The 18,857-nt window shown below is 39.5% G+C and overlaps 1 protein-coding gene across 3 annotated transcripts; it reads right to left on the bottom strand.

Annotated features, from left to right (window-relative positions):
• Window positions 1–5,894: 5,894 nt before the first annotated feature.
• LOC133915783 (uncharacterized) lies at window positions 5,895–15,573 on the bottom strand. Of its 3 annotated transcripts, none has more exons than XM_062359083.1 (16): window positions 15,349–15,570; window positions 15,124–15,255; window positions 14,086–14,223; window positions 13,437–13,487; window positions 11,882–11,971; window positions 11,632–11,778; window positions 11,386–11,496; window positions 11,100–11,168; window positions 10,015–10,767; window positions 9,200–9,364; window positions 8,542–8,605; window positions 8,245–8,369; window positions 6,951–7,220; window positions 6,733–6,867; window positions 6,446–6,621; window positions 5,895–6,281 (listed from the first exon to the last, which is right to left on the bottom strand). In XM_062359083.1, the coding sequence occupies exons 1-16, from the start codon at window positions 15,439–15,441 to the stop codon at window positions 6,206–6,208; spliced, it is 2,595 nt and encodes an 864-aa protein (XP_062215067.1). In that variant the 5' UTR covers window positions 15,442–15,570; the 3' UTR covers window positions 5,895–6,205. The 3 variants fall into 3 exon arrangements, with proteins under 3 accessions (XP_062215067.1, XP_062215068.1, XP_062215069.1); XM_062359084.1 differs by having other exon boundaries at window positions 14,086–14,202; window positions 15,349–15,569; XM_062359085.1 differs by lacking the exon at window positions 6,733–6,867 and having other exon boundaries at window positions 15,349–15,573.
• Window positions 15,574–18,857: the final 3,284 nt, after the last annotated feature.

Here is an 18,857-nt window from a genome sequence, read left to right as displayed (position 1 = left end):
TGTTGTTCTTCTTTTTTTCTCGAACGTGCAGAAGAGTTACGTGTCATTATATTAAGAAAATGGCAAAGTCGAATTCTTCTGGCTACTCCTTAAGGATAGACTGAACACACAATCTTCTAAGAAGAAAGAATATAGCCTAGATGACTACTGCTGCGTCCTATGCAATACACAGTTGGAAGAAACGGTAGCACACTTGTTCTTCCATTGCATATGAGACAATGTGTGATAAAAAAATTAGTTTAATGGTAAAATTAGCAAAACAAAGTGATTTAGCATGATGCCATATGATGTGTTGATTGGATATGCTCGTGATAGTATAGAAATATTTGTTATTTTGATATATGCAATATACATATTGAGTGGTACTGTGTGGACTAACATTAAGTTAAGTTGAGAAGAATTTGTGCTCGAAAAATTGGTTGTTTGTTTGTTCATATGCATGTGTCCTAGAGATGAACGTGGTAAGTGATACAAGGTCACGCGAGACGTTCAAACTAGAAAACGATGCATGGGAAGATGGATTACACTACGAAATGTACACAGGAGTTGTATAGTCGATGGTGCGGAGAATTACATCATGTGATGTATGGCACGAAAGGTTTTTTTTTATGAAGCATGCATGCATGTGTGCTATGGAATGTTAAAAAAAGGAGGATTAAAAATTGAGGCACTTGCGGTGGCTCGGCTCAGTTGGCCCAGGTGGGCCCAAAAGCAGAGCTGACTGGTGCACAAGTCGTGGGCTCAGGTGAGGACGGCGGCCCAGCTCGTGCAGCAGGTTGGCGTGTGGCCTGGTAGCCCAGGTGGGCGCCCGTGCGTGGCCCAAGCTGAGGGTGTCCTAGCCGGTAGAGGTGAAAAATGATAGCAGATATATGTATTATTTAATATTCGTATTTGATCAAATATAAATATGATAAGAAAAATCTATATCCGACCGACAGATAGATATGAATATATATATATATATATGAATTCATTTTTTAATATGAATATGGATATATTCAAATCTATTTTCTAGAAATTGATATGGATATGAATAATATCCGTATCCGATTACGTAGAAATACTTCTATGGAATAAATATGAGTAATATAAAGTTTTTATCTTGTCCTCTTACTTAATTCTTTCAATCTTACCTATTATTTTATTATTTGGTATTGTACCATATATATTGTAGCGATAAATCTGATCATTTCATCTCTCATCTAATGTTCCAAAATCATCTAAAGTCATAATATTATATTAAAAGTGACTATTTGAATTGCTATCATGCTCGTGTCAAATAAATTTATTATTTTATAATTTATTATTAAAGTTGTAGGATATTCACATACAACTTAATCTAGTACGTATTCGAATGCGGATTCGTATTTGAATAATCCGATTCATATTCGCCATTGAGTATATTCGGATTCGTATTTATATTTATATTAAAATATAAAAAATAGACTATTCGATTTGTATCCAATCCGTTTCCACCATTACTAGCCGGGGTGCAGCTTAGCGCACGAAAGAGAGGCCCAGCTTACCGGCTGTAGAGGGAGATCGCTGATGTCCTAAGAGGGATGAGTGAATTAGGACATTTAAAACTTAATTAGCTTCAAAAGCATCACAAGATAAACATATATTAAATTCTATCTAAATATACTCTAGGTTTATCTAGTGTGTCTACTCTACCGTTCAAAAGAGTTTTACAACCTATAGTCAATCCTAGCAAACTATTCTAGTACGATAAATACGCAAAGGTAGATTGCAAGTATGTAAATATGAAAACGTAAATAAGGTAGAGAAATCAAACTCAATATAAGGGATTTTTATCCTATGGTATCAATGGCATAAACGCTACCCTTAGTCTATATTAGAGCTCCACCAAGGATATGCTCCTGGTTGACACCCTATCACAACTCTTGAGCCACCAAGCTACCAAGGCAAGGCCTCAAAAAAGCTATTAACACCTGGTTGGCACTAGCCGTTAACCCAATGATTCAGAAAAGCTATTAACACCGGATGATCCGATGACAACAGAAGTACTAACACTGGATTATCCGGTGAGTACATCCTCAGAAACTAGCCGTTATAACCCACTTAAAACTATTGTGAACACTGAACTATCGGCGTACCTTTAAATCCAACACCGAACCTTCTGGTGAGTTATCTTTAGCCATCCGAGCTTTTGCAGTCTCTCTGTGTAAAATACTCCGGTGCATTCATCTAGTGTTCATTTCATTCACATCGAACCATCCGATGAGTTGAACATTCTCTTCTTTTTCCTGAAAATACTCTGGTGCAACTATCTCTGTGATCGCCAGACTATCCGGTGAGTTGATCTTCATTCTTCAACTGCCTGCAACATTCTCTGTAGAAAATACTCCGGTGAGTATAACTTGTACACTGGACCATCCGGTGAGATCATATTCCTTCGCCTTCATCTGGAAATGCTCCAGTGCTTCTTCCCATTTGAAGACCAGACCATCCGGTGAGGCAAAACTGCCTCTAGACATAAAGCTCCGATGCATACAATTCTTCCAGCACCGGATCATCCGGTGAGTACATTTTTCCTGGGACTTCTCCAATTCAAACAAACTTTATCCCGGTTACGATAGCTTCTTTATGTATTGCATATATGAGATCTACTAAAACATATATTTGACAAATATGTTAGTCCAATTAACTATATTGTTATTAATCACCAAAATCACAATCCCGATGAGTGCTCAGCCTAGGTGCGCACGTCGACTGTGTCGAACGTGTACTGTGCTGATACGAAAATAAAAGGCACTGTAGCGACCGAGACGTTTTTTTAGAAAAATATAACTCATCTATGGTTTGGAATTTTGTGGAGATTATTTTAGGAATGTTGTGTAGATGCATCTTGTGAACTCATTTATGTAATGAAGATCAATTTTTGTAAGTTGACAAGTCCGTAATTCTATTCTTTCTCCATGTTCTTTGTTTTTTCGTTTGGTGTTGATTTTTGGTGGATCCTTTGGTTAATGTAATTTATTTTGGTTTGATCCATCCAAAATTATTCTAAGCATCTAGGTAAGGTTCTGAAAATTTTGTCTGGTTATTTTTTCCGTAATTCTTGCATTATCGTAAAATTAAGGTTTAATCTATTTTCGTCACCAGCTGTCATAGTCTGCTTTTTGTGAGGCATCTTGTTAACACTTTTGAGAAATAAAGATGAAGTTTTCAAGATGATGTATTGATAATCTCCAAGTTTGCAGAGGTTAATTTTTTCTTCACCATCCAACACAATTTTTTTAAGGGGTCATATCTTAAAATCTGGATATCCGATTGATGTGATTCCTGTTGCATTAGTTTTTTAATTTTCATTGCCAATTTTTAAAATCAATTGGAACTTCTTTCAAAGGTTTTTACTAAGGTTAAAAATATGATAGATTTATATAGGATGAATTTTTAATCACAGAAAATTTATTTTTAGCTTTCGCAATCTTTCACCCCGTCTTATTACATAGTTTGTGAGTAATGGATCCTACAAATTCAGTAACAGTTACCATGTTACCTCAATTTGTAGCAAGTATACGGTAATCAGCCTTGTACTCTGGCATTGTAACCGGATTTTCTATTTAAATTGTGTATTTATATATGTATATTCATATAACATGAAATTAATATCCGAATGCAGGCGTAATATACAATCTTAAGATGATGACCATGACAGACCACTTGAACAGATTTGGTGGGGCTAATTAAACCATGGCATGCAAGATTAGAAATAAAGAAAAGACGCGATGATTTCCCCCGCAAAAAGAAAGACGCGACGACTAAACTAGCACATTTGCACAATTATCTGTAGTCAATAGTTGTGCATGGGAGTTATAGGAGTATAATAGCCTAATAAACAACAAAGAGAGAGTAAAAAAGAGATAGAGCTAATAAACAACAAACAGAGAGTAAAAAAGATATAGAGCTACTGCCTTCCTACCTGCACGGACAACAGAGAGTCTTGACTCTTCGGTATGTTTGTCCTGTGACTACAATATACATATAGTTAGCAACACATTACAGCACAGCCGCCGCACAGGATCACTTTGAATATATGTCCTATTATCCTTGCGGACAAATAATCTGGCTCTTCATCTCTCCCAGCTTTCTCTTCGATGGATGTAGCAATGAAACGACCATTCTGTCCTTCCACATACATCAACCGTGACATCGTCTCTAGTAACTAACATCCAACGACGCTACCAGCTTAGTTGCACCAACTACGACCGCTTCACCTTTCTCGCCGCCGTCTCCATGATGACCTCCCCGTCGACCCTGGAGACCGTGGCCGGGGGCCTCTCTTATTCTCTTGATTTTGATTGCTTCTCGAGTTTCGGTTGGCAATTCAAATTTGGTACTGGCCTTGTTTGCCTTGTTTGCAATCACCGGAGAAAGTGATGACTGATGGATCCAGTGTGTCGGAAGTTTGGAACTCAGTGAGAAAATGAACTCGAGAGTGAGAGAAAATGAATCGGTTCAAGGGGTGACACCCGTGTAACACAATGCAACGTTGTTGCTGGCTACCTGGGGAGGCGGCATTGGCACTGCGCCCAGTGCCACGGCGTGTACCCGGCGGCATCTACCCGACGGTGAGCTTAGTTCGTAGGTGCACCACACCGCCGAGAGCATCGAGTTATCCGTGCCGGCAATGCTTGCGCAGCGCAGGGATAAACCAGTCAGCACTCTGCACGGCACTCGCGACCTCTTTATTTCCCTCAACTATTCCCCTCCCCTGTCCGCAGCAGCTAGCGTTTCCTTCCGAACCAAGCCCGGCCGCCTTGTGTATGAATCACGGCTCCTAAGCAGGGTTTAATTTATCAATGATAATCGGGTGAAATTTACGATTACCGAGTTTACCGTTTTGATCCGATTTTAGAAATCGAATGGTAACTAAATCTGAATTAAAAAAAATCAACAAAATTCAAAAAAATCTTAAAAAAACTATAGACAATTCTAAGATTTTTTTGAAAAATTTTCAAAAATAATGTCATTTATGTCATATTCTATAGGGAAGAATGAAAAAAGTTGAAACGTGCAGCTCAGTTATTAACTCATATTAAGAAAAAGTTTAACATGTAAATACATATTTTTCTTATATAGAACCTACCTTAGGATGATCTAAATATATTAAAAAACAACACTATAATTAACTTTTTTATATCTACTATTATTTTTTCTATATAAAGTATAGTATAAATAAACTAATAAAAGTGGTTTCACTAATTTTAGAGATGTGATGAGTCATTTATGATTAATCTAATCTTAACACATTTACATAATCCTGCATATTACAATAATTAATTCATAAGTTTATTTATTTTTATAAAGCATAGGATCATATAAAAGACTAACAAAATTAGTTTCATAATTTTTAGATTAACAAAGAATAAACTATACAATTAACCTAATTTAACAAATACATTTTCTCACAAATTTTTTTTAATTTTTTTATAAGTATAAATACTTTTATCATGTAAATCATGTTACAATAAAACCAACAAAATTTATTTCACTTAATTTAAAGCTCAGATAAATTAGTTATTCATTTTACAAGACTAAATCAATTTTTAGGTTTTTTAAAACTTCACTGAAAATCGAGAAAACCGAACTATTACTAACAAAACCAAACAGTTACCTATAATTAAAAAATTTAAAAAAACTACACGATAAATCAAGAAAATTCGAGAAAACCAAACAGAGAATCTAGCAGTTTTTTTTCCAAATTTTAAATTTTAGCAAATAAATTTTATACGAATTTCTATCAAATTTTGAAAGGTTATCACAATAACCGCGCATTTTCGGTTACTGCTGAGGACCGGTTACCATTTCCCCAACGGTAACTAAAACCTTGCCCAAGCTCTTGAGAGCTTCCTGTCGACAAGAAAAAATGGCGAAATAAGAATTTCCGAATACATGCCCATTTACACGACATAACATGCTTCGTATAGTTTAGAATGAAGCCATGCATATCAGAAGGACCATGTACAGCAGAGTGACACAAACTGACACTTCGACGTAACCCGAAACTAACTTCGGCATGATGATGTAATACGGTGCATGAGAAGCTAAGACATGGAATGCACAGGTTCACCCACAAGGTTACAACTGGAACTCACATGAGCTCAAACAGCTCCCTTCCGAGACTTACAAGACCAACAATGAACACAAAATGGTTCAATTAGGCCTACTGTCTGGCGCACTAGTTTGTCTGTACCGGCAGCTCATCCTCAAGGTAGTTGTATTCAAATGTGAAATCGTTCTTGATTCTTTGGCACCTGCAAGCGGTATTAACACGTTAGCAATTAGATCGCCAGGAGAACAGTAGCACCTTCAATGGTACAGAGCACGAGCCCAAGTAATAGTTAAACAGAGAACCCATTTGAAAACCCTGTGATATCGTTGAACCAAGCTAATAACTCAGTAGCAAGGGCCCACGTACCATCCTGAGCCATCATCGGTGACATGGAAATCAAAGTATACATAGGATCCTCGCTCATACTCATCAGTCGTAACTTGCGGCTCCACATGCCGTTGGAACCAAGTATTGAATCTCCTGTGAAATCTCCAAGATTGCTTCTTTAGTTCTCTAGCAGCCAAGTATTGTTGGTATGTGTTCTATAAAAGCAAATGAACAACATTAGGAGCAAACAACTGAGAACTCACTGAAAGTTCACTGGTACTGGGAGGAAAACAAATAGAAAGTTGGAAAGAACTACAAAAATTGACCTGTTGATAGTAGAAGGCAAAGAACAGCATATCTGTAGCTAATGTGTCACTACCGATTCTTTCCCAAAATGTAGGATTTGATACAATTGGTGCCTGAATTTGAGGGTAACTAGCAGGGGTGACTGTAGGGTGCCGCTAAAAATAAAGGCAGGTAGAGAAATTAGAACACTACACTAGAGCATTTTTAGTAGACACAGACGTCATTAAAAAATCCATACCGGAACATAATTTTTAGCACGCTCCGAGTCCTTCTGTTGTGGAAGCCTGTGGTATGCAGCTTCGAGCATTTGCAAATTATAAATGTGATCATGACCAGAGCTTGCCGAAGTTCCAGTGAGGTTATCACCGATTGCACCAAGATCCGATACACTTCTTCGGCCAATAACACCGACACCAGATGATGACATTCCAGGTTGCAGAGGCTGCCCAGGTGATAGATCAGAGTCTCTAGATAGCTGGGTGCTATCGGCTGTTGATGCTGACAGATTCTGTGAAAACCAAACCAGAAGAAAGTGCTGAAATATTACAAAGAAACTAAGCACAGAGAAAAGCAAGATAAATTCCATATGGAATCTAAAACATTATTATCCAAAATGGTTTGTCTTGTGAGGGACAGAAACATATTTACTATGTCCAGATTAGTTTGAATTTTCAGTTAATAGTATATTGGGGTGAGTAAAAGGTGCTTGTGACTAAAAAGTTTTGGACCTTGTCAAACAAGAAAGTATATGCATAAGAAAACTAATGCAATAGCAACCACGCATTAGTTTTCACGGGACATGAATGCCTCAACAACTTTACATGGTCATTTCGCAAGGCCCATAGGTTCATATATATATCCAGTTTTCAAAATCTCAGAAGTACCCAAAATCCTGAAACTGTAAAAAATTTGTGTGTTCTCTCTTTAAGAAAAAAAAAACAGAAGTATTTTCCTGGATGGGTAACGTATTTTATAATTTCTCAGATATTTTGTTCTTTTTATGATAGATACACACCATTGACAGTTTGTTAAGGTGTTTTTTTTTTTTTTTTGCTTTCTTAGGAAAAACCAAGCTGTTGCAGATCTAAAATCGAGTTGTATGCCCCAAATAGACTGCTTTAAATCAAACTTATGAAACCATTAAACTGACTTTTTAACAGACTTGGAGATTCATCTTTTCATATTAGTTCAATTATAAATTTCACTAAACTACAATGTCCAATGCAGTTCGAAGAACAAGCTGAGCTGACAGCCAAAACTTGCAAGATTTCTACAGGCTTCCAGCAAAGCCATCCACTAGCACCCAAATGCCAATCATAACAACATGTGTTGTGGTGCTAGCTAGTCGCTACCACTGGGAAACAGTAACAGCACTGACTGGTAACTTGTTTGGATAACACATGATGAAAAAGCCTGTCATTAAAACAGAAGTACAGTATACAAACCGATACTGTCAAGGACGTATCTAGGGAAAAATAGTGTTTCTGTGAAGCTGATTTCATGAGCAGACATTTGCAAAAGGTTGACCATACCGAATATGGAATATTTGTGTCATCTTCATTGGTCTGTTTATTTGCTCCAGTTATTGCAGCAGATTCCACGCCAACATCTTCAGCCAAACTTTGTTGTTGTTCTTCACTTTTTATATGCCCAACATCTGCACAGATGGGTAAATTCTCAATGCACACAACAAACAACTAGTGATCAAATACTACGAACTCCCAACATTTTTGTCCAAACCATAGTTGAAATTATCGGGTGCTCACTACATTTCTGTAGAATTAGAGATTTATTTGATTGTAGTTGACATTAGAAAGCAGAGGTAATACCTGGTCCTTGAACTCCAAGACCAAGGCTCACTTGGGAGGATATAGAGGAATTCTGAGAATTTAACTGCACAATAAACTAATCAGAGGTGCGGAAGTGGTCTCTATAGTGAAAGTAAAAAAAAAAGATATCCCAAATTTTCATGGGAAGCATACCTATTACAAAAAAGAAAAAAAAAACTAGGTGATATATGCTAACCCTAATTAGGCATAAATTAAACTCCAAAAACTTGTTCAGTGTTTCCTAATGTGTTGAAAACAAAACAATGAAATACTAATATATCACATACAAAAGGAAAAGACAAATGAAAAAGGTTAACACTCACAGCAACTTCAAATGTTTTTTTTTTCTTTTGGCATCAATAGAATGTGTACTTCAAAAATTTTAGGGTGCTAATCACGCTGAGGATTATCTCTACAAAATTTTCGCTATCATTTTCAGTTTATTTTATGCCTCCATAATAAAAAAATTAGCAAGCTACGCTGATAGCACTTAATGAGGGTTTTGCACTGGACATGTCCAGTTCATAGGATAGAAGACAACGAAGTGGAACAGCAACAGGTAGAGAATAAAAATCTGAATATGTTCAACTCTGTTGTATTTCTCTACTGCTTGACATAATGCAATAAATTTTAATTTTATAGTAACAGCAGGAAGAACCTGTTGTAGAAGGGGATTTGGCTGCTGTGTCGGAAATTGCTTCTGATTTATGCCGGTTATATGAGAAACGTTAAGAAGGCCGCCTTGCTGTTGTACTTGCTGCAATCTTTGCAAGTATTTCTCCCTTTGATCGGCAGAAATCTCAGGTCTTCCACGAAATTGGCTCTGGAAAGAGTGAGATTAATTTCATATTTCTAAACACAAACAAGTATGTGTGACCAACAGTGAGGGATTATCAAAAGTTCAAATGGATTAAGTTCTAGCGGAAAGGATTAGTGATTTGGATGCATCCAAACAGAGAGGCATTGAATCAAGAGGTAACAATAACAATTCGCAAAAAAAAAAAAACACCAAGAACTCAGAATAAATTTCCATTTGATTTGAGTTGTGCCATCCAGTAAAAAAAAACTGACATTTTCGACGTCAACACGGTCCCCAGGGTGTGACTTCGAGTCTTTGACAACTAATTTTTATTCTAGTATGTTTACCAAACTTAGTAAACTTATACTAATATGAAAGTACTTTTACGAGACAACTCTATGTAACCATTTCACATGCCAATCTAAACATCAACAGGAAAATTGATAGCCAAAGTTCTTTAAGAAAATTTGACTGTAAAGTTTCAATTGATAGTATTCCAAAACATCACTTTAAATTGATTGGAGGGAATAATTGACAGACTTTAAAAACTAAGTGAGCCATTAACATGTCTGATACGCCTATAAAGAGATTATGAAGTACGATCAATGTCAGGATGTGTAAGTGATCGAGGGCAAGTGGACTATTAAATTTAAATTAACAGAAGATGTACATACAGTTTCACTTTGATTTTGAAAAGCAGCAGCGGTTTGAGGTCTCCATTGAACCCCGGAAACAACTGGAGGAGAAAAGACTCTTCCTCCAAGAATTGTGTTCTCATTTGTATTAGCAGCCTCAGAGCTAATTGCATCATTAGTCCTTGGAACTTGCTGTGGTTGAACATTATTACCAAGAGGCGAAACCAACTGCTGAGAAAGACCACCACTGTTAATCCTCTCATCAACATTCAATAAATTTCTTTTGGGGAAGTCATTTATTGCAGGAAGTGCATTAACCGATCCATTTCCTGGGGCAGGACCTATACTTATGGGAGCTGCACCTAATGTCTGACTAGTTATTCCTCGAGCTATGCCCCTGCCAATTCCAATTTCGGTAACAGCAGGAGACAGTCTTCGTGGAGGAAAGCTCATGCTGTCATCATCCTTCAAGGTGCTAGATAAGTTTGCAGGAGCTGAGGTAAAAGCAGGCGTACTCTCGGGAGCACTTCGTGCAGTAGCAGAAGCAGAAAGTATTGCAGCTGCTGTGGTAGGAACAGTCGGCTGTACAGGGGAACTAATGGTTTCTGCAGAAACGGAAACAATCGCAGTACCAGTACTGACAGCAATGGGCACAACTGGCACTGAAGGTTCAAGATTTCCACCTTTTGAAGGTGGTGTCTGTGGTGCAGATTCAGGATTGCTTTCTTGTGAAGCTGTCTCCTCTGCTTGATCTTGTGATGTACCTTCTGAAGGAGTTGTTGGTACAGTAGTCTGAAAAGAATGGGGAAATAATTGGAGAGTCAGCAAATGAATAGGTAATAACCAGAATCTGGCATTAGGAATGATCTGAAACATAATTCCCTAATCTTGTTAGCAGATGTCCTTATCATATCAACAGAGTAGCAAAATCCATGGAACTTCAAATGATAGCTTTATAGGAAATGGACACAAATCAACACTAGCACTTGAAAGTTTACAAGAAAGCAGAAGCCCAGCTGACACTGTTTAACAAATGCTAAAAATCGAGTGTGTTTCAATACAAAAATACTATATTCCGTTTCACCTGTATCACAAACCAACAAATAACTATTAACAGCATGTACCTGAGTGGGTGAAGTTGCAACCGAACTCTTTGTGCTCAAAACTGCAGTAGTCGAAACAGAAGCAACACCCTGCCAATCAAGAAAAAAGACTAGAGAAAAGAAAAATATATACAACTAATAGCTGAGCAACAGCCCAACTTAAAAGACAAACAAGAGAAAGGACCTCTACTAAAGAATAGCCATATTTATAGCAGCCACATATAAACTGTTAATTTTGCTAGTTGATTCCAGTAACATAATCACAAGAATCACAGTAAAAATAAATATAACCAGGGTTATAGTTTACCTTAACAAGACCGGAAGCAGCAAGTGAGACCATGTCTTCAAGTGCTTCAACCTTCTCCATAGGCAATGTGCTATATAGGTCCTCAACATCACTGAATTCATCAAAGTCTTCCTAAATAAGGATTAAAAAATTAAAAAGAAAGTCAGAACAAACAGAAGGTCCATGATATGTCTGTAGGTTATCACAAGTATCACTCAACTATATCAAAGAGGATGTTATGAAAGTTAAATAAGAAGACAGTTGCACCTGGTTACGTTCAACATAGTCATCCAGGAAATCTCTAACATCATTGACTTGCTCAGGACTCAACTCGTCGTTATCCAAAAGCCTCAAGATTGACTCTAATTTCTTTATATGAGCTTTATGCCGCGTAATAGATTTCTCTAAATGTACCTGATGATGCAAAATCACTTCCTCTATAGTTGAGATTATCGGAAACAAGATCCATAAAAGAGTAAAGCATGACCAGTTTGCAATGAAATACAACTGATCATACCAATCGAGGTGGTCTTTGTTTTCCCTTTTTAATTGAAAGCCCTTCAATCTCTGCTTCAAAGTTATCAATCTGGTTTTCCAAATCACTAACCTGTAAAAAAATAGCAAGGCCCAAAAAGTCTATTAGAGATTCTGCACGCATTTAGAATAAGAAACCAAATAATAGCCATAGCAGAAGTCATCATTCATCACAAAACCACATAGTAATCAAATACCAATAAACATTCAAGAGCCATATAAACATTAACATGACATTTTCAAAGCAATCAGATCAAAGAAACTAGTTATCAGAATTCTGATTTGTATATCAACAAATTAAGTTAGAGTTGGATTTGAATTAGGACTTTGTAGGCCGGCTAGGTTATCTCCTTGCCAGCTATATATACACGGTGCCAGCCATGATTAAGGAGGCAATCAAGCAAGAGAAATCAATCTAGTTCCCAATCCCCTTCTCCTATGTCTTCCCTATAGATCTATAGTCTAATATTTCTTCTCTAACAGTTGACGTCGCCCAGCTATCGTCCTAACGGGTATTTACCTTAACATTTGGTATCAAAGATGCTAGGTTCCAACAACGAAGAGGACTCCGACTCTTAGGCCATCGAAGCTTTAACCAAGCTGGTGGCCGATATGAAGCAGCAGCTCAGCGAGTTGGCTCAGAAGGTGGCTACCATCAACAAGCGTTCACAGGACACTGCAAGTCAGCTAACCACACTGCAAAGCGGCATGCCCCCCCCCCCCAGTACAGAAGCCCCTTCACCGGTGGCAACCCAGCAGCAGCAAATGGCCAATATGTCTTCTCGCCTCTCAGCGGTGGAGTAGGTTGTCCAGTCACCGTCGTCGTCGCCGCCCGCTGGCTTTCTCGAGCCCAAGAAGGAGCACCACGGGTCCGTCAAGGCCCTCAACACCACTCTGCAGCCGAAGCAAGAGATGTCACCCGTGCAGCAGTGGCCACCGCAGCTAGAAGCAGGAGGTAGTGTTCGTGCTGCCATCCGCTCTACTTGTGGTGGCCGTGGTGTCGCACCGGGTGGCATGGGGCTGCGAAATGCTGCTGCCACCACAGCTCGAGGACAAGCTATCTTGCAAGGAGGGGTGAAGTGTTATGCGGCGTGCCCAGGTTGGTTAGAGACAAGATTAGTTAGATTGATTGTTAGGGATCAGACCAGATTAGATTAGTTAGAGATAAGTTAGTAGTTTAAATTAGATAGAGATAAGTTCAGTTCGATTTGAATTAGGACTTTGTAGGCCGTCTGGGTTATCTCCTGGCCGGCTATATATACACGGCGCCAAACGTGATAAATCAAGCAAGAAAAATCATTATAATTCCCAATCCCCTTCTCCTATGTTTTTCCTATAGTTTAATATTTCCTCCTTAGCAGCTAACGCCACCCAGCTATCCTTCGGGTGGGTGTTTACCCTAACACAGGTATTCCCAAACAAAAACATAACAACGATGTTGCAATTGAGCTCTTTGTTTCAGTTCAGTATACAGAAAACCAAAAGCAGACATGAACACATGAGAGCACAAGACTAGGCATGCACCAGTTTCAACATACCACATTGTTAAGCCAGTCTCTTGTTTCAGCTTTGGCCTTCTCTTTGGGATCCTGCACCAAATAAGAAATAAATATTATGCATGAAACAGAAGCTGCAAGATAATGAGGTGCACAGCAATTCAAGAAAATAGCAGTAGACCGCCACAAATAAAATCAGCCACGAACCAGGTATGTACAGCAGGCACAAACTTAGAGCTAGACCAAGCAAATGATCTACAACTGATTATGAACTAAGGCAGGCAAAACCCTAATGTATCCATACAGCCCCAATGTAATTGATTATTGATATATTTATTACTTGTGCTAATTCATGAAGTAAAACTCATGAGTCCAGGTAAAACAGTATTTAATTTCTGGAAGTTTTTGGCGTCAGTGTATGATTGTCTCATATGCCAATGTTGACTAATGGTTCACATTCAATTTATTTCAACCCAACAGTTCGAATATTTTAGGAAAAAACATGCCCAATCAGGAAATTTGTACGAGACCTGAAAAAAGATACTTTTACAAGACTCCAAGACGAATAATACAGAGTAATTCATAATTATTATCTTCAATCTTAGGAAGAAAATGTTATTTAAACAACCTGAATATGTAACATCAAGTTAGAAAAGTACGATAGCACAAACAAAGGAGCCCAAGTGCTTACAGTTTTTGGTTGCTGACCTAACCCTTCTTTTGAGAAGGCCTTGGTTTTTGTTTCTTTCTCACAAACCTTAAATCGCTCCATCTCTCGTTCAATCTGCTTCCGAGCATCCATAAGAGCCTGCTCATAAGAGGCACTAACCTATGTCAACATATATTGCAATGGACTAAAACCAACAATAAGCTAAGTACAACGTAAAGTTATCTGCAATTGCAAACAAATATATCATATGAAGACTATTCGAGATGTTGGTAGTGTGGTGACTCAACTTGACTTTACGACTTAATAAACTTGCTTCACAAGTTAACCTACCAAAAAAGACCATAATTTCATCCCAACAACTTTGCATGGCAAATAGCATCTACTGAAAGCTAGCTAGCGCACGGACGTGCAGACATTCGTGATAATAGAAAAGAGTACCAATAACAGAATCCACAGGCTCAGGACGTTAACGGAACAGTCTAGTATCATTAATACAGGAGAATATAGACAATGACACAGCTAGTAAAGCCAAAAACAGCAAAAGAATGGGGAGCCATCGTAATAATAACCTTGTAACCTCTTCATCCCGAGCCCATACTACACAATACATATGAAACTGACTCAGAATAAGTTACGCTTAACACCCAATCATCTGAATCATCACCATCACGATATAGAGAAACTTTTCTCTGATCAAGGTTCTGACTCACCAATCACCATTCATATGGCATGACACAGCATAACGGTACTTAGGCCATGTTTGTTTTTTTATTTTGATTACAGATTCTAGCCTCAAAAGCAAAAACAAACGGTCACAAACTAAACGCTGATTCTCACAATCCACCAGCCAAGTTGTACTATAAAATCTCACAATTCATAATCTGATGGTAATAAGCTTCTCCACAGAATCCAATTTGTGACAATCCACAGCAAAAACAAACAGGCCTTTAATTCTCCGCAAGCAGGCAGCCCCATCGCATTTCATCATAAACACTCCTCTGACCCTCCACGTACAGACAGCGAAGCAAGCTAGGAGGGGGGACGAGCTCGTGGCCTCACCTTCTTATCCTTGATCTCGCTGGACTGGATCCACGTCTTGATCTGGTCCCTGTACCGCTGCAGCTTCTTGATCTCCTTCTTGAGGTCCACCTCGAACTTCTCCTTCTGGTTCGCATTCTCGGTATCGTAGACCTGCAGAAGACCCATCCAGAAAAACCATTAAAAAAATTGCGGACAAAATTCCGGCGGGGAGTGGGACAATGGCGAGTGCGGTTGGGGGGCTGCCTTTTTCCAGATGCTATCGAAGACGTCGACGCCTTCCTGGACCTTCTTGAGGACGCGGTCGATCTCTCCCTGCAGCTTCCGGCTGGCGCCCATGGCGGCGGGGCCCCTCGGGCTCGCGCTAGGGTTAAGGATTTGGGGGCGAGCCAAGGGAAAGTGGGGGAGACTGGGGAGGGGGAGACGACGACGGAATTATTCGGGCGAGTTTATTTTCGACCAGTTTTTCGTGGGTGACGTGGCAAAAATGACGGGGACGTGCTTTAAGTTGGGGACTTGGGGTGATGTCTGTGGGCCGGTACAGGACGCCAGGGGGTAAGCGCTCTGTTCCGGTGTTTTTTTAGTCCGCGGGGCTGTGGATGGCTCGAGTAATTAGGTGCTGCGTACTCTATTTTAATTTGTCTTCGTAGTTAGTATCTCTTGTATATCTACCTTTTTGGATTTTAGTTGTATCGCGATATCTACGCCTCCTGTCACTCCATTGGCTGTTTTAGTGGGCTATAGCACACTACTTTTCAGCTGTGTTAAGTAAAATGAGCATAACTTTTGCAAAAAAAACTCTGATTTTTGACGTTTTTTTTTTACAGAAATATAATTTTGAGACCGACGAGAAAAAATCAACTAGACTTCGTCCTGTTGCAAACTTTGAGCCCAAAATCCATTGCCAGAGCGCACTATTTTGGGATATTTTGGAGTACGTGACGCACTGGAGGACTCGGGCAATCAGGTGCTGCGTGCTCCGTCTTAACTTATCCTCGTAGTTGCGTGTCCTATGTATCTACCTTCTAGGCCTTCAAGTGTATCATGACATCCACACCTCCTTGCCTCTCCTTTGGCTATTTTTCACATTTTTTGCTGTTTTAGTGGGCTATAGCACACGACTTTTCGGCTGTGTTCAGTGTAATGGGCATAACTTTTGCTCAGAAACTCTTATTTTTGCGTTCTTTTTTTCATGGAAAGGTAATTTTGAGGCTGACGAGAAAAAATCAACAAGTCTTCATCCTATTGCCCACTTTGACCCCAAAATCCATAGCCAAAGCACTCTTTTTTTGATGTTTTTCAGAGTCAGCAGGGCCTGGAAGGATCAGGCAATCAAGTGCTGCGTGTTCCGTCCTAACTTGTCCTCATAGTTGCGTGTCCTGTGTATCTACCTTCTAGGATTTTGGGTGCATCATGACATCCACGCCTCATATCGCTTCATTGGCTGTTTTTCACCTTTCTGGCTGTTTTAGTGGGCTGTAGCACACGACTTTTCCGCTATGTTGAGTAAAATGGGCGTAACTTTTGCATAGAAACTCTAATTTTGCCGTTCTTTTTTTCACAGAAAGATAATTTCAAGGCCGACAAGAAAAAATCAACTAGTCTTCATCCTGTTGCCCACTTTGACCTCAAAATCCATAGCAAGAGCACACCTTTTTGGTGATTTTTTTGGAGTCTACGGGGCCTGTAAGGCTCGAGCAATCAGGTGCTGCGTGCTCTGTCTTAACTTGTTCTTGTAGTTGCGTGTCCTGTGTATCGACCTTCTAGGCTTTTGGGTGCATTGCGACATCCACGCCTCCTGCCGCTCAATTGGTTGTTTTCACCTTTTTGGCTATTTTAGTGGGCTATACTACATGACTTTTCGGCTGTATTCAGTAAAATAGTACATTTCTGTGAAAAAATGCCAAAATTGGAGTTTCTCTGCAAAAGTTAGCCTATTTTACATAACACAGCCGAAAAGTTGTGTGCAATAACCTAAAACAGCCAAAAAGGTGAAAAACAACTAATGGAGCAGCCAGAGGCGTGGATGTCATGATGCACCCAAAAGCCCAGAAGGTAGATACATAGGACACGCAACTACGAGGACAAGTTAAGCCAGAGCATGCATTACCTAATTGCCCGAGCCTTCCAGAGCCCGCGAACTCTAGAAAACCACAAAAAAGTGCACTCTGGATATGGATTTTGGGGTCAAAATGGGCAACAGGATGAAGTCTAGTTGATTTTTTTTCTCGTCGGCCTCCAAATTATCATTTTGTGAAAAATAAGAACGCCAAAATTGGAGTTTCGGTGCAAAACTTACGCCGATTTAATTGAACACAGTAGAAAGGTCGTGTGGTATAGCCCACTGAAATAGCCAAAAAGGTGAAAAATAGCCTATCGAGCGGCAGGAGGAATGGATGTCACGATGCACCCAAAAGCCTAGAAGGTAGATACACAAGACACGTAACTACGAAGATAAGTTAAGATGGAGCACACAGCACCTAATTGCCCGAGCCTTCCTGGGACCCAGGGACTCCCAAAAACCCGAAAAGTGCACTTTGGATTTGGATTTTCGAGTCTAAGTGGGCAATAGGATTAAGACTAGTTGATCTTTTCTCGTCGGCCTCGAAATTATCTTTCCGTGAAAACAAGAATGCCAAAATAAGAGTTTCCGTGTAGATCCGAAAAGTTGTGCGCTATAGCCGACTAAAACAGCTTCAAAAGTTATGCCCATTTTACTGAACACTGCTGAAAAGTCGTGTGTTATAGCCCACTAAAACAACCAAAAACGTGAAAATAGCCAATGGAGTGGCAGGAGGCATGGATGCCACGATGCACCCAAAAGCTTAGAAGGCAGATATATAGGACCGCAACTACGAGGACAAGTTAAGCCTGAGCACGCAGCACCTGATTGTCCAAGCCTTCCCAGGCCCCACGGACTCGAAAAACCCCAAATAGTGCGCTCTGGCTATGGATTTTATGGTCAAAGTGGGCAACATGATGAAGTCTAGATGATTTTTTCTCATCGGCCTCAAAATTATCTTTCTGTGAAAAAAACAACTGCCAAAATCAGAGTTTCTGGGTAAAAGTTACACCCATTTTACTGAACACAGCCGAAGAGTCATGTGCTATAGCCAACTAAAATAGACAAAAAGGTGAAAAACAGACAATCAAGCGGCCAGATGTGTGGATGTCAAGATGCAAACGAAAGCTTAGAAGGCAGATGCAAAGGACAGGCATCAAGTCAAGTTAATTCGGAGCATGCAGCACCTAATTGCCCCAGCCTTCCAGGGCCCGCAGACTCCAAAAAACCCCAAAAAGTATGCTCTGGCTATGGATTTTGGGGTCAAAGTGGGCAACAGGATAATCTGTAAGTGATTTTTTCTCGTTGGGCTCAAAATTATCTTTCCGTGAAAAAAAAAGAATGCCAAAATCAGAGTTTCTATGCAAAAGTTACGCCATTTTACGTAACACAGCTGAAAAGTCGTGTACTATAGCCCACTTAAAGAGCCAAAAAGGTGAAAAATAGCCTATCGAACAGTAGGAGACGTGGATGTCATGATGCACCCAAAAGCCAAGAAGGTAAATACACAGCACATGCAACTACGAGGATAAGTTAAGTCGGAGCACGCAACACCTGATTCCTGAGCCTTCCCAGGACCCATGGACTCCAAAAAACCTCAAAAATTGTGCTCTGGCTATGGATTTTGTGGTCAAAGTGTGCAACAGGATGATGTCTAGTTGATTTTTTCTCATCGGCCTCGGAATTATCTTTC

This window comes from Phragmites australis, chromosome 4 (assembly GCF_958298935.1).
Source record: "Phragmites australis chromosome 4, lpPhrAust1.1, whole genome shotgun sequence".
In the NCBI taxonomy this organism is placed as follows: domain Eukaryota; kingdom Viridiplantae; phylum Streptophyta; class Magnoliopsida; order Poales; family Poaceae; genus Phragmites; species Phragmites australis.
Note: the sequence above shows the minus strand (reverse complement) of the source record. Positions and strands in the feature narration are given on the sequence as shown.

Excerpts from the sequence above, each read along its gene's own strand:
- LOC133915783 (XM_062359083.1), bottom strand. The coding sequence starts at position 15,441 with ATGGGCGCCAGCCGGAAGCTGCAGGGAGAGATCGACCGCGTCCTCAAG. Across the intron at positions 15,256-15,348 it reads TCGATAGCATCTGGAAAAAG|GTCTACGATACCGAGAATGC; the intron begins GCAGCCCCCCAA and ends GGTCTTCTGCAG. Across the intron at positions 10,768-11,099 it reads TTGCAACTTCACCCACTCAG|ACTACTGTACCAACAACTCC; the intron begins GTACATGCTGTT and ends CATTCTTTTCAG.